Source organism: Sus scrofa, chromosome X, assembly GCF_054392235.1.
Source record: "Sus scrofa isolate SSC_HxYL_T2T_F1_AM1 chromosome X, Sscrofa_HxYL_maternal_Yorkshire_Landrace_v2.0, whole genome shotgun sequence".
Taxonomy (NCBI): Eukaryota; Metazoa; Chordata; class Mammalia; order Artiodactyla; family Suidae; genus Sus; species Sus scrofa.
This window is the reverse complement of record NC_139401.1, coordinates 4,785,401-4,801,517: the sequence shown is the minus strand read 5'-3', so window position 1 is coordinate 4,801,517 and position 16,117 is coordinate 4,785,401. Positions and strand designations below refer to the sequence as shown.

General features: G+C 44.4%; 1 protein-coding gene across 6 annotated transcripts in view; it reads left to right on the top strand.

The window, feature by feature from the left end:
* The first annotated feature begins 407 nt into the window (after positions 1–407).
* Positions 408–16,117, top strand: part of LOC146394446 (uncharacterized) — a 276,943-nt gene continuing 261,233 nt past the window's right edge. For all 6 annotated transcript variants that reach the window (XR_014834959.1, XR_014834964.1, XR_014834963.1 and 3 more), the window contains exon 1: positions 408–504. Coding sequence is in view for 1 of the 6 variants with exons in the window: in XM_085007092.1 (XP_084863218.1) it covers positions 426–504 (79 nt within the window). In the remaining 5 variants the exon portion in view is untranslated. The remainder of the gene's footprint in view (positions 505–16,117) is intronic.

Genomic DNA, 16,117 nt, shown 5'->3' with positions numbered 1-16,117 from the left:
ATAAATAGGCTCTGCCTGAATTTAACCTTGTGTCCTTTGGAAGTGGGGGATCCGGAGTAAATCAGTATCTCTGATACTGTGATGGATAATAAATAGTTGGCTTTCATCCTAGATGCTAGTGGAGGTCTCTTTCCCAACACCCTTGGAAGGTCGCAGAAGCAGAGCAATTCAGGTGTCTCTTGTCATGTTAATGAGGTAGCTTTAGAATTGCTACCCTTGGGATGGGGGGCTGGTTGTCAGGGCAACCAGCCAGGTTGCAACCAGAGGGTTGGAACTTTTAACCCCACCCCCGGACCTCCTCGGAGGGGCTAGGCTAGGGGTTAACTCCCTCCTCAGAGGCCAATGATTTAATCAATCACACCTGTGCCCGGAAGCCTCTATAAAGCCCCAACGTGGAAGGCCTTGAAGCCCTTCCGCGTGGATGCATGCCCGGCGGCTGGCAGGCCGCACAGAAGCTCGCCCCGCTTCCCGGAGACCTGCTTGAGCATCCTCTGACATACACCGGTGAGTTCCCTCCTTGGGTCCCGTACTGGTTAACTCGTTAAGGGCAGTGTTTCTCTGAGTTCTGTGAGCAGGGGTTGGGGGGTCTGACCAAGCAGGCGCTGATCTAGAGCCGCTGGGTTGAAAAGCACAGGCAGCCCAGCCCGTTGAAGTTTGGATGGACCGACGTCGGAATCGTGGTGGGGGCGGGCGGAGTCTTGTAGGACCGAGCCCTTAACGTGTGGGGTGTGATGCTCTTTCTGGGGCAAAAGCGTCAGAATGGGGCTGAACCCGTTGGTGGTGGGGACCCCCCATCTTCCTGCCCCCACCCCACTTCCCCCTTGAACTTGGTGACCACACTTGCCCGTACCTGCTCAATGATGCCCCGGGCTATGTCTCTTTCCCGTCTGTCGCCTACCGAGTGTTCACGCGGTACGTTCTCTTGTTTAACAAACAAGTTGGTTTCTCCAAAGTTTACTTCTGGGGAGTCGGATGTTAAAATGTGTTTGTAACGGTCAGGAAAACCTGCGGTCAGAATTCCTTCCATCAGCTCCTCGGATTACCAGCTGGTTCTTGGTGTGGACAGGATCAGCTTGTTTCGTAGTTAACTTGTGGTAGCATTGCATTTCATTTGCGGCCGCTGTTTGCAAGTTAATCAAGTTAAAGGAGAGCCTCTGGCTGGAAGTGGAAAATAAATGCAGATAATGGGAGGGGTGCCTCAGCTGAGACTCAATCTTGGCGCCTTTAACAGTTTATTTGAGACTCAGTAACTTATTATGAAAAAGAGAGTGTTCAAATGCCTTGAGAGGTGGAATGAAAAAAATGGGAAAGCTTGTTTTTTCATTTTTTCATCTTAATGCGAATCTGATTGTATTTTGTATTTAAATATATAGTATATGCATTAACATACTTAACCTATTAACATGCTTTGGTTAATATCTATAAATATATATAATTTATACTATGTAAACATTATAACAATGTGTACATAAACATATCAACATGTTTATGTCTATACATAGTTTATATAGTTTGTGGGTTTTTTTTTTTTTTTTTTTTTGTCTTTTGTTGTTGTTGTTGCTATCTCTTGGGCCGCTTCCGCGGCATATGGAGGTTCCCAGGCTAGGGGTTGAATCAGAGCTGTAGCCACCGGCCTACACCAGAGCCACAGCAACGCGGGATCCGAGCCGCGTCTGCAACCTACACCACAGCTCACGGCAACACTGGATCCTTAACCCACTGAGCAAGGGCAGGGACCGAACCCGCGACCTCATGGTTCCTAGTCGGATTCGTTAACCACTGCGCCACGACGGGAATTCCTATATAGTTTATCTATATATGTAGTTAATATAGTATATATGTAGTTTATATATCTATACACATGAATCTGTATGTAGCACTTTCATATGTAAACAAATCTATATATAAAACTATAATAGGTAAATATGTTTATATATAAATTGCATCTCTATAACATAAACATTGTTCTATAATCTTAAAATGTTAATAGGTTACGTATGTTAAAATATATGTTAAACATTTTGAATGTGCATGTAGAAAAGGAGATTTTGAACTGTTTTCTTAGTCTCTATTGCAGAAATGGCTGCAAGTAGATTATAAGTAAACAAAGGAAAGACTGTATAGGTAGTTCATGCACAGGTTCAGAAACAAGTTCTTTGAATAAAGATTTGAAAAAACTTTGAACTACTTTGATGAGACTCTTGGCTTGTTGAAAGCCACTGGACTGGGTGATGGGTCCTATAAGACGACCTATGCCATTAATGGCAGCTTTTAACTGAGGAGTGAGGCGGTCCTTTGGAAATATTCATCCTGTGTATGTTTAAATTTCTAGGATCCAGAGTGGACTTCCATCAAGTTAAAAATTAACACATCTGTGGCTTTGCAATCCATACAAACTGAAATAAATGATAAAGTCATTTCCATGCAGCAGAAATCAGTCAGCTTCAAAGCAAGCAGAGTATTCAGGAAATCATGATATGTGAAGGTACCATGCCTAAATAAAGAAGAGGCATATTTACTCCAGAGAGAAGCATAAAAAAATGATACATAAAAAAAACGAGAACCCAATTTTAGCCCTTGTACCAAAAATTCAAGCAAAATGTTTGCTTTTTAAAGGATGATATGAACTGACCTTTATGCCAGCTTAGTGTGATGGATTGTAGAATACTGTCCTGCATTCTCCTTAATGAACATTTTTATTCACCTTGATCCATTTCCATACTTACTGAGCCATCTAGAGTCCTCTTCTGGAAGAGGATGTGATGTTGGGAAGTCCCAGCTTCCAGAAAGCCTGTTGCATTTTTCTCTCTGCTAATAATTTTCCTTCTGGCTGGATATTTAAAAGTTAATGGAGAGGAAGAATTGGTTAGAGTTAGCGTTTAGAAGCTGAAGCATCCAGAGCTCACAGATTTAGATTAAGTTTTGAACCTTCCAGCTCTGGGTGGAAAAATTCTTAAATCAATGAAATGGTCTTCGCATTTTTGGGCAAATGCTCAGGTCAGCAATTTTAATTCACTCTGTATTTTCATCTCAATGAGCTGCAGTGATGATAAGAACAAAATCTGGGCTAGATCGTAAGAATATAAACAACAGATGTTTGAAAGCACATATTAACTTTTTAGGTAAGAGGTACTATACAGCAATGGACTAAAATAATGTTAGAAAAATGCAGGACTGGAAAAGATAAGCCTGTTTTGTAATTTTTAAAGGTTTGGGCCACATGGGGTGGTACCTTTATATAAACGAGTGATGAAATTAGATAATTAGATAGTCAGTTGGGTAATGTTCATGAAGTTATTTAAATTTTCTAAAATTGATGGATCAGCTATAACAGGTTTTTTCTGTAATGACCTATTTAATATGCATGGCTTATTTCACCATCTTTGAAAAAACATAGGACTCTGTTTAATTCTGTTTCTTGTCCCTGGCTCTCTCAAATGATAGCCTGATTTGATAAGACCTATTAGCAGGCTATTTTATATTTTCCTCTGAAATATTCTCTATAATAGTTCTTCATGGCTTCTAAAGAAAACGTCTGCATGATCCTACATCAGCAAATATGTATCGTTAAACATTTGTCAAAACCCATAAAATGCACAACATTAAGAGTGGACACTGGGAGTTGCGTTGTGCCTCAGCAGGTTCTGAATCTTGACTAGTATCCATGAGGATTTGGGTTCGAGTCCTGGCCTCCCTCAGTGGGTTAAGGTTCTGGAATTGCCACAAGTGGCAGCATGGGTTACAGATGTGGCTCAGATGTTGTGTGGCTGTGGCCACTGTGTCAGCCGGCCACTGCAGCTCCAGTTCCTCCCCTAGCCTAGGAACTTCCAAATGCTGCATGTACAGCCCTAAAAAGAAAAATGAGTGAACCCTCGTGGAAACCATGGTCTCGGGATGATGATGGATCGTTTTAGGTTCATCAGTTGTAACAAAGGTACCACCTGGTTGGGCATGCTGGTGGGTGAGACTGTGCTCGTGTCGGGGAAGCTGGGTATATAGGAAATCTCTCTGTCGTCCTCTCAATTTTGCGGTGAACCTAAACCCTCTCCAAGAAAATAGTCTTTAAAAAGAAGTGGGGAGTTCCCATTGTGGCTCAGTATTAAGGAACCTGACTGGGATCCATGAAGATGTGGGTTCTATCCCTGGCCTTGCTCAGAGGGTTCAGGATCGGCTTTGCTGTGAGCTGTGGTGTAGGTCGAAGATGAGGCTTGGATCCCACGTTGCTATGGCTGTGGTGTAGGCTGGTAGCTGTAGCTCCAATTTGACCCCTAGCCTGGGGACTTCATGTGCTGTAGGTGGGGCCCTTAAGAGACCATAAGAAGAAATGGAAAGGGAAAGTCCCGCTTTCTGTGCCAGGGGAAGTATATCAGACACAAAATCCAGACTGACCAGTAAGTCCTGGGTGAGTTACCATTTCAGGAAGCACAAACACCAGTTCAGCAGGCTGACTACAAACCGTTAGGCATCAACTGAAAACCCTTCTCAAAATAGCCCTTCCCCAACCCCAAGGACCCAGCTCTTGCACCTAGGTCACAGGGGCAGAGACTCTTTCCTGGGAAGGATCCTCTGGTTTCCTCTCCTACAAGCATGTCTTCATCCAAGTCCACACCCTCTAAGGTTTGTCCATCCCTGATCTTCCAAAAGGATACATTCTTTGATGAGAAGATACTTGTTGAGTTCTCGTGATCAGCTCAGGTTACAGCAACCTTGACTGTGACACTAAGTGTCACATGATGCTCACTAATTTCCTTGTCTCCCTGTTGCAGAGAAACGGATGTTAGCATTCCTTGCTTGAGTGTAACTCAGAAGTCCTTCATGTATCAATTAAATGTTCCCTTGTGGATTTTTGTCTTCTCTCCTACACACAATAGCTGTAGACAACAACATTGAACCTTTCCCTGACCTGGACCCGTTTCATCTTTGCACCCAAATGAATCCATATAACCGGGTAAATGCACCAATGCCTCGAGCTTTCCATTCTCTTCATCAGGTTAAATGTCCAAGTATTTCCTTCTAACGGTGCATCAGCCTGGATCCTATGATGGGCAGCTGGGTGTGTGGTTGGAGAGAAGCTTATCAGGAGTGCATACCAGTTCTGAATGCCACCAGCCAACCGGAAATGAAAAACTACCCTGAGAGTGAGCACGACCTCTGCTTTTATCATATTGTACATCCAGAGGCCTCGTGAAGTATGTAACAAGTCTGAAACGGCAGGTGAACACGAGAATCGTTTCCCATACAACTCAAACGTGTCACAGAGCGTGGCACAATCACTCCGAGGTTTAGGGTGGGGACTGAGCAAAAACTGTTGCCTGTGAAAATGACTGAGATGGCCATGAGGTCATTAAGACAATCCAGAACTGGTCCGTGGATTCAGGAGTGATTTCTTTATTATTGCCCCCGTAAGAGCTCAGGAAACTGAGATGCAAGAGATACTGTCTTCCAGAAAAGAGATTTGAAAATCAAAGGATAGGAAAATAGGAAGTCTTTTTAGATATACCGGCTGATCCCCTTTCCGTGTGTAACTGCAAAGATGTTGTGTGTCCTCAGAAGGAAGATGTGTCCCTGGTGAGATAAAAACGGGGATAAAAGAACAGAATTGGCCAAAAGTATCCGTTTCGGACATCAATTCCCTTTTCTAAGAACCATTGCTATTGGCGAGGAGGCTAGATCTGGTGATAGTAATTCGGTCTACTAAGAACTGAGGTCGCCTAACTGATTCTATGTTCATGGGATGGAAAAATGATCATTTTGCTGGCCACATAGTCTGCCTACTAGTGGAGAATGTCGTATGTGTAGGTTTCCTTCAATTTTCCCATTTTAGGGAGAGACATACCTTATAAATGACTGTTTGGGCATTTTCGTCTTTTTTCTCTTTTTGTCTTTTTAGGGCTGCACCTGCAGTGTATGGAATTTGCCGGACTAGGGATTGAATCGGAGCTACAGCTGCCAGCCTACATCACAGCCACAGCAACGCAGGATACGAGCTGTGTCTGTGACCAGCATACACCACAGCTCAAGGCAATGCCGAATCCTTAACCTCGTAAGCGAGGCCAGGGGTTGAACCTGCATCCTCCTGGAGACTAGTCGGGTTCATTACTGAGGACTGAGCCACAATGGGAACTCCTCCAGTCTTCTTTCTCTTTGTTGGTCACTGGTCATTTTGGATCTCCTATCTCTGTGTGATGGCCACACTCCCTAGGCATTTATAAATGGAGTTTTCTGATTCTTCATGGCTGAGGACCAGCCGCTGTGAGATAATACAACCAATTTTTAAGGAAACAGCCAACATGTGGTCATAGGACATACTGTTTAATTGTTTTAAACGTGGGAATGTCTGTGGTTCAGTATATGTGGAATAAGCAAGGGGAAATGTGTCATGAGGCATGGATACATTTGTTGACCCAAAAATCTAATATCGCATGTCTAAAAAGTATCTATCAAGTTCAGGTGTCAGTCCTACCTGAGCAAAGGTTGCAGGTTCGCAGATGGGTAGCTAAACTGTGCTTAGCGCAGAAAATCCTTTTTAACATATGCACCGTGTTCAACACTGTTTAAACACAGAAAATGCCTAATTTTCAAGCACACACAACTACTTCAAGTGGGTGGTGACATCACTCATTGATTCACGTTGGTCACTATTTCTTGACAAACGTCTACATATACATCAAGTGCAGTTCCCGTCGTGGCTCAGTGGAAATGAATCTGACTTGCATCCATGAGGACGCAGATGTGTTCCTTGGCCTCTCCCGGTGGGTGGAGGATTTGGTGTTGCCGTGAGCTGTGCTTTAGGTCACAGACCTAAAGTTAGGAGAAGTCCAAAGGGATATGTTGCCCAGGGGCTGAAGTTACTACTTGGGGACAGCGATCCAGGCGGGGGCCATGGCTCCCGGATGGACGTGCGGTGAGAGAGAGGTTTTGAATATAGCTTTTAAAAACTCTTCTGTGTGTTAAGGTGGTGAAACCGCCACTGTGCTACCTGGACTTATTTCCTAGTAGCTCTGGAATTTCTAGAATGAGATCGGGAGGAAATGACTTCTCGTTTGCCCCGCTGTCCCTCCCCGTGTCCTCCTCAACCTGTAGTCCAAGCCCACGTCTCGCTCTGATGGGTTACAGTCTCAGCTCTCTGACGGGGCGTGGTTTCCTGATGTTTGGGGTGGCATCTGGCTGGAGGACCTGGCTGGTGGATTGCCATCCAAGCGGAAGGGCCAACAGGTGTGCCTGAAGCTCCTCTGCCATCCTTCAATCCACCTGGTGGAGGAGATGAGGGCTTGACCTTCAACGTCTCCTTCATCTGCAGGGGAGCTGGGACGCAAAGCAACCCGAGAGCTGGGAGGGAAAACCAAACGGTGATTCTCTTCCTCTTTGCTGCCTCTGGGTTGGACCTTGGTTCTGGCAGGTCCAGCTCCCCGAGACATGGTCATCTGACCTAAAGGTTCAGATCCCACATAGCTGTGACTGTCGTGTAGGCTGGTGCTATGGCTCCAGTTCAACCCCTGGCCTGGGAATCTCCATATACCATGAGCGTGGCCCTAAAAAAAAAAGGCAAATACACATGCATCAAGTGCTTTTATGTAGTTTTATATGTTCTTTATATTTATCTCCCATGGTGAGATTCTTAGATAAAATTTCTTGTCCTCATTGCTCAACCGTTTGCATTAGCAGCCAAATCATCAGCTCTTGAAAAGAGCAAAGTAGATCAGGCTGTTCCAGGGTTACTTGTACACGCTGTCATTTCTTCAGGAGCCTGGCTTAGGTTTCTTTGTGGAAAATAGACCATGTATGGGGCGGGAGGCATATGTGAGTTCTCCATGCAAACATTTGACGGTATTGATGACTTTCAAAAGTCAGTCTTAAAATGGTGTGCAGCCCTTTCTCTGGAGTCTTGGATGTTTGGGTGTCCCCCTCCATGGGATACGAATGAAGAGTCTTGATGTGTTTTGATGTGGTTCAAACTGATTGGCTTTCCACATTCCTCGAGGCAGTTTAACTTATGTTGCTTCTTGGGTATCTATGGCAAGGTACTTATCAACATTTTTTTTTCCCAGATATTCATTTTACTTAACCAGTATTTCATGTAAATAATGGTTGACTTTCCTATGCATGTGGACATAAATTTATCCAACTTGAAATATTTGGAGGATATTCATAATGGACTCCTCAGCTTTGTCATCTGACCCTTTCTTATTTTTTTATGGTGGTGTCGTTGATTTACAGGTTTCAGGCATACAACATGGTCATGCACAGTTTTTAAAGATGCTACTCCAATGTAGTGTAACTACTCACTATAGTATAACTAGCTATTCACCATAGTGCAACTAACTATTCACCAGAGTTGTAACTATTCACTCTAGTATAACAAACTATTCATTCTAGTGGTGTGTGAACATAGGAGTAACTTGTATCTTTTTGAATTACTGTTTGTGTTTTTTTTGGCTCTATACCCAGGAGTGGGATTACCGGATCCTGTGGCATTATGGTAAAATAATGGCTATATTCTCTGTGCTGTACAATATATCCTGGTAGCTTATTTTATACATAAAGAGTCTGTACTTCTTTTATTATTGTTTGTTTTTTTGGTCTTTTAAATGGGGCCACACTCCTGGCATGTGGAAGTTTCCAGGCTAGGGGTCTACTTGGAGCTGTAGCTGCCCACCTACACCACAGCCACAGCAATGCCAGATCCAAGCCATGTCTGTGACCTACACCACAGCTCACAACAATGCCAGCTCCTTAACCCACTGAGCGAGGACAGGATCAAACCTGCGTCCTCATGGATGCCAGTCAGATTGGTTTCCACTGAGCCATGATGGGAACTCCAAGAGTTTGTACTTCTTAATTCCCCCACCCCTCCCCCCTTCCCTCTCCCCACTCGTCACCACTAGATTGTTCCCTATATCTGTGAATCTGCTTTTTCTGTGTTATATTCACTGGTTTAGATTCCACCTAAAAGTGATGTTACACCATATTTGTCATTCTTATTTATTTCACTAAGCATGGTACTCTCCAGGTCCCTGCATATTGTTTCAGATGGCGTGATTTCATTCTTTTTGATGGCTGAGTAGTACTCCATTGTATATATGTACCACGTCTTCTTTATCGATTGCTCTGTTGATGAACCCTAAGGTTGTTCCCATGTCTTGTCTATTGTAAATAGTTCTGCTGTGAACATTGGGGTGCATGTATATTAACAAAAAAAAAAAACTGAGGTATATGGGAGTTCCCATTGTGGCTCAGCAGTAATGAACCCAACTAGGATTCATGAGGATGTGGCTTCAATCCCTGGCCTCGCTCAGTGGGTGAAGCATCTGGCATTGCCATGAGCTGCAGTGTAGGTCACAGATGCAGCTCGGATCCAATGTAGCTGTGGCTGTGGTGTAGGCTGGCACCTGCCTCTCTGATTTGACTCCTAGCCTGAGAACTTCCATAGTCTGTGGGTGTGGCCCTGAAAATAAAAATAAATAAAAAATTAAAGTATATTTCATTTACAGTGTTTCAGGTTTACAGCAAAGTGATTCAGTTATACATACATATGTTCATACATACATTGTTTTTCAGACTTTTTTTCCTCTATAGGTTATTACAAAGTATTGACTATAGTTTCCTTGTGTATTTTATATAGAGTAATGTGTATCTATTAATCCCAAACTTCTAGTTTATCTCTCTTCACCTTTTGGTAGCCATAACTTTGTTTTCTATGTGTGCGGGTCTCTTTCTGTTTCGTAGATAAGTTCTTTTGTGTGATATTGTAGATGCCACAAAGAAGTGATCATACAGTATCTGTCTTTCTCTTTCTGACTTAATTCACTTAGTATAAGAATCTAGCTGCATCCATGTTGGTGCAAATGGGCATGATTTGATTCTTTTCTATGGCTGTGTAGTATTCCTACACACACACACACACACACACACACACACACACACCGTCTTCTTTATCTACTCCTGTCAATAGACATTTAGGCTGTTTCCATGTCTTGGCTATTGTGAACAGGGCTGCAATGAACATAGGGGTAACTTGTATCTTTTTGAATCACTGTTTGTTTTTTTTTTTTTTTTTTTTCCTTTGGCACTCCACCCAGGAGTGGGATTACTGGATCATATGGCAGTCGTAGAAGAGTTCCATTTTCCCCACATCCTTGGCCGCATTTGTGAGGAGAGGTCTTTTTGATGATGACCATTCTGGCAGGTGTAAGGAGAGAGCTTGCTGTGGTTTTGATTTTCATTTCCCTAATGATGAGTGATGTCAGGCATCTTTTCATGTGCCTGTGGGCCATCTGAATGTCATCTTTGGAAAAAATATCTATGAATAGTCTTTAAAAAAAGATTATTGAGTTGCAACTTGCAATTTATAGAGAGAGAGACATACATGTAATTTATGTATGTGGCATGTATCCGTGTATATGTGTGTGGATGTATAAACATATATGTAATGTGTGTATATGTAATTTATATGTGTTTAAACTCTCCTGACATACATATATAATAGTTATTTTCTTTTTTTTTTTTCCTAGGTCTATACCTTTGGCATATGGAGTTTCCCAGGCTAGGAGTCAAATTCAAATTGGACCTGCAGCTGCCAGCCTACACCACAGGCACAGCAGTGCGGGATCCAAGCCACACTGGCAGCCTACACTGCAGCTCACAGCAACACCGGATCCTTTACCCACTGAAGGAGGCCAGGGATTGAACCTGCGTCCTCACGGAGACCAGGTTGGGTTTGTTCCTGATGAGCCCCCAGGGGAACTCCACATATGGAATAGTTCTTGAAGCACCTGTTCCACTGTACTGAGTCTTCCTTCCCTTTAGGTGTATCTGTGAAGGCCTGGGTCCACTCAGGGTAACAGAAACCTCACCATGGGTCTCAGTAGAGGGATTTGATAGAAGGGACTGGTGAGCGAGATGCCCCGTAGCTGAAATCCCTGCAGCTGCAGGATAACATCCAGGGGAAGAGGCTGCCTTGAGGAGAACGAGGGCAGCCTGTGCAGGTGAAGCTCAGGCAGATGTTGCAGAACCTCCGTGGATGGCATGGCTGGTGTGTCTGAGTGTGTGTGACCATGTCTCGGGGAGCTGGACCTGCCAGAACCAAGGTCCAACCCGGGGCAGCAAAGAGGAAGAGAATCACCGTTTGGTTTTCCCTCCCAGCTCTCGGGTTGCTTTGCGTCCCAGCTCCCCTGCAGATGAAGGAGACATTGAAGGTCAAGCCCTCATCTCCTCCACCAGGTGGATTGAAGGATGGCAGAGGAGCTTCAGGCACACCTGTTGGCCCTTCGGCTTGGATGGCAATCCACCAGCCAGGTCCTCCAGCCAGAAGCCACCCCAAACATCAGGAAACCACGCCCCTTCAGAGAGCCAATCTGCCGAGACTGTAACCCACCAGAGCGGGACGTGGGCTTGGACCACAGGTTGAGGAGGACACGGGGAGGGACAGCGGGGCAAACGAGAAGTCATTTCCTCCCGATCTCATTCTAGAAATTCCAGAGCTACTAGGAAATGAGTCCAGGTAGCACAGTGGCGGTTTTACCACCTTAACACACAGAAGAGTTTTTAAAAGCTATATTCAAAACCTCCCTCTCACCGCACATCCATCTGGGAGCCATGGCCCCCGCCTGGATCGCTGTCCCCAAGTAGTAACTTCAGCCCCTGGGCTGAACATATCCCTTTGGACTTCTCATAACTATAGCTACTGCATTTCGTGGGGAATTCAAGAATACCATGGCTGCTTCTTACATTTTTCATCGTTTGCATTTTTTTTTTCCACAAACGGTTTGCTTCTCATCCCAAAGGAGGGGAATAAGAATTAGCAAATGAATAAGGTGAGATTTTGTTTTGGGGTCCAGGCTGGGAAGCTAAATCGCCAAAAGGAAAATAAACGCATTCAAGCAAACCTCTAAAGAGAACCTTTCAAAACCGCTTTATTATTTTGGAGACATCCTGCAAAGGTTCCCTGGGAATGTCTGTGATATTAACGTTCAACATGGCAAAACGGGATAAAGAAACTTTGGAAAAGGGGAATAAATGCCTTCTACCCCCTGATGAAAGAAAGCCAGATTTGAAAGGGAATAGTGGAGTTTAATCTTGCTCTTCTTCTGCTAGAGGGTTTTGCATTTGATTTGTGTGCATGATACTCTGACCAAACACATTTACAGAGGAAGCCTGCTCTGGAGTCACAGTTTGGATGATGGATGTTCTCCTGCCCCCCAGATTTGAGGGGTGCATTTCCGAGACTCATTGTGAATTCAGGAAACATTTTGTTTTCCTCTGGAGTCTGGCTTCTGAGGAAGAGGGTGATGGAAAGAAAGGAACGGTTTCAACTTTGGCCCAAGGGGCAGAAGTGGGCGTGGTCCTCACGCAGTCTCTGAAAATGCAGACTCCATCCTGTATCGATCCAGGGAAGGCGGATTTAGTTTGCATGCAACGGTTTTATGAAAATGCGGCGATTCTGAGCCATCTGCAGGGGACATGCTCATTAGCTGGCTGGGCTTCCATCAGTCCCTTTAATTGATAGTCTCCCTTCTCACCTTGGAAACACAGAATGTCAGGTGTCATAAAACCACCTCTCAGCTAGAAAAGGGAGACGGGAGACGGGAGGCGGGCTGAGGATGGTGTCCTTGTTGGGCTCTGTGTTGGTCGGCACTAGATTCTTCACTGCATTTTTCTTTTCTTTTTATTTATTGTCATTTTAGGGCCCCGCTTGCAGTATATGGAGGTTCCCAGGCTACGGGTCCAATCAGAGCTGTAGCCACGGGCCTATGACACAGCCACAGCAACGCCAGATCCGAGCTGTGTCTGTGACCTACACCACAGCTCACAACAATGCCGAATCCTTAACCCACGGAGCAAGGCCAGGGATTGAACCCGTGTCCTCATGGATGCTAGTCGGGTTCGTTACCTGCTGAGCCGTGACGGACACTCCCGCATCTGTCTTTGAAACGTGACTCTGGTCCTATACAATTCTCATCGAATTCTTACGTCTTCCTCCAGCAACAAGTGTTAAGATGTGTAATAAGTTAAGGCTTTCTTTTCTGGAACTTGGCAGGAAAACTGAATGTGGTCTGCATGAGTCCTGTGCCTCAAGATGAAGAAAACAGCTTAGAAGTATCTTTAAAAAAACAAACAAACAAACAGCATCCGGAGTTCCATTGTGGCTCAGTGGGTTAAGAACCCAACTAGTATCCACAAGGGTGCGGGTTCCATCCTTGGCCTCGCTCAGTGGGTTAAGGATCCAGCAATGTAACAAGCTTCGGTATAGGTCACAGATGCAGCTCGGATCCTGTGTGGCTGTGGCTGGCAGGTGCCGCTCTGATTTGGCTCCTAGCCTAGGAACTTCCAGATGCCACAGGTTTGGCCCTAAAAAGAAAAAAAAAAATAACCTTCTGTATATACAAGTTGGGATGCTTCACAATTGAAGGTCCATTTTTTCCACAGAATATAGGACCATGTTTTATGCAGCCTTGCCCAAGAAAAGATAAAAATGGATTGAAGGCAAGAATCCATTGGATGAAAGTATGTCCTGCATGTAGCAGAAGGGAGCTTTTTCTCAGAAAGTGCACGTGCAAATATTCTACATGGAAACTGTGTTGCCTTTAATTGCAGGGTGAATTTCTGTGGCCCAGACAGAACAGTGAATGACACTGCTGCTGGCATGACCTTTTCTCCAAAGACAACAAGAAAGAGGACTTAAACTGTCTAACAAAGAGAATCTGGAAATACCCAGGATTTGGGCCATGTCAGAAAAAGTGCACTTTTGTCATTGAATCATGACCAGCTAGGCAGTTCTCACAATTCAAGAGTGACCTGCATGTGATGGGGTCGGTGAAAACGGTGACTGATAAACCTATTCTGAACATTGAGGAAATTCATTCTATCTGGACGGTTCCTTAAATTGCACAGAATGAAGAACTGTGACGAAGCCAAAATTCCTACTTTCAAGACCATCCGTCTTCTGGCCCTATTGAGATCCAATAAGAAACAGCCAGGTCCTGACTCCTGTCATAGAACCAAACTCAGCGTTGATAAGAGAGGGGAAAAGGGCAATTACATCCCCTGCCTAGGGGAAGAGCTCGCTGAGAAATGGACAAGAGTGAGGGAAGATTATTTCCAGGTGGCTTGAGAAATAGATGGCAGACAGGTGGTCTCAGAGCAGGCTGTGTCTGTAAGTAGCCCTGCTTGTCATGTGAGCGAGTAGAGAACAAAGATATTGGCGTGCTTCCTAACCCATCTGAGCATCCATTATGGACCATGTGAGCCCAGTTTTGTCTGGGCTACAGTTCTCTCTTCTCTCCCAATTTCCATCTGCCATGGGTATTAGAGAAACTCAGGGAATGATGCGTGATGGTCCGAGATGATTCGCCAGCCTGAACCTCATCCCTGCCTCCAGGCAATGCCGCTGCTTTCATTTTCTTCGGCCCTAAAACACCTGACATCCGAGCTAACTCCCAGGTGATAAAAGGCACTTGCCAAGACCTACAGCCTCTTCTAATAAATAGTGGAAAATAGGAAAGTTGGAATCAAGATATTGTAGCCTGTGGAAGACGTGTGACTCCGCAACCTTTGCAGCTTCTCTCATCTCTTTGGAGAAGATGCTCATCTCATTATACTTCAGAGCCATCATTTCACTAAGTCCTAATACATCTCATTATAAAGAACGCATTCCTTTCAATCACAGTGGTAAAATATGAGAGGCTTGATACCTTCTGTTAATGATATTCTGTTTTTGTTTTTTTCTTTTTTCTTTTTTTGCTTTTGATGGCCGCACCTGCGGCATAGGGAAGTTCCCAGGCTAGGGGTCGAATCAGAGCTACAGCTGACAGCCTACACTACAACCACAGCAATGTGGGATCCGACCGGTGTCTGTGACCTACATTGTAGCTCATGGCAACATCGGGTCTGTACCCCACTGAGCGAGGCCAGGGATCGAACCCACATCCTCGTGGATAGTAGTCGGGCTTGTAACCGCTGAGCCACAGCAGGAACTTCTGATGTTCTGTTTCTATTGGGGTTGATAGGTTTTGTAAGCATCCGTGGAAGTGTAACTGGTACCCAGCCTTTGATCTTTTCTTTATCCTTGTCAGAGTCAAGTTTTTACCCAAGAAACTGTTACCTCCCTAGAATTGACCAGGGACAGAAATGGGAGCAGAAGACAGGTCTTCCAGGGTCTTTGATATGGAACAGATGGTTTACATAAATAGATGCTTAGTCTATGACAGAGTCCTAGCAAACTGAGCATGTGATGAACTAAATGTTTTTCTACCGAGAAATTTAAAAAACTGTAGTCAAGGAGAGGAATGATGCCTTCACAACACAGGGGGAAAAAAACTCAAAAAACCAAGAAAGCATGTATAAATGCATCCACAGGAAAGGGGAGAATGCTGACATGGCCTTGCTTTTGGAACAGGTGTATAGGAAAGCAACCCTCACCAAGTCCAGGTGTTTGTGACAAGGGGGTCAAAGCCCAGATGGAAGGGAATCCTGGGCTTCTCAAAATCCACAGAGAGTCCGGTACCACATTGTCATCTTGTTCCTTTTCTTGTCCTGTAGCTACTCCCCTGAATTCTGAGAACAGGAGATGCAGGAACTGGCCATGCCGTGTCTTTGGGACTGATGGCATTCTTGTCATCATTGCATGAATTGAGACAAATCACAACAGTTTTTACCCTGAAGAGTGGTGATCGCTAGGAGACGAAAGGCAGGCAAGGGATTTGCCACATGGTGTTATAAATCTGAATGGAAAGAGCTTCATTATACTTCGTGAAAACAAAAGGTCCACTCTGCCTCTTTAAATACACTTTGCATTCTGAAATAATTAGGGTTTCATTGATTGAGAATTTAGTTTCTTTTAAATTTTTTAAATTACACAATGAATTTTATTACATTTTATTACATCACAGCCCAATTTCATAGCATTTCCATCCCAAACCCCCAGCCCATCCCCCTACCCCCCAAGTTGTCTCCCTTGGAAACCATAAGTTTTTCAAAGTCTGTGAGTCAGTATCTGTTCTGCAAAGAAGTTCATTGTGTCCTTTTTTAGATGCGACATGTAAGTGATAGCATATGATGTGGGTGTCTCCCTGTCTGACTAACTTCACTTAGCCTGACTATTTCTAGGTCCATCCATATT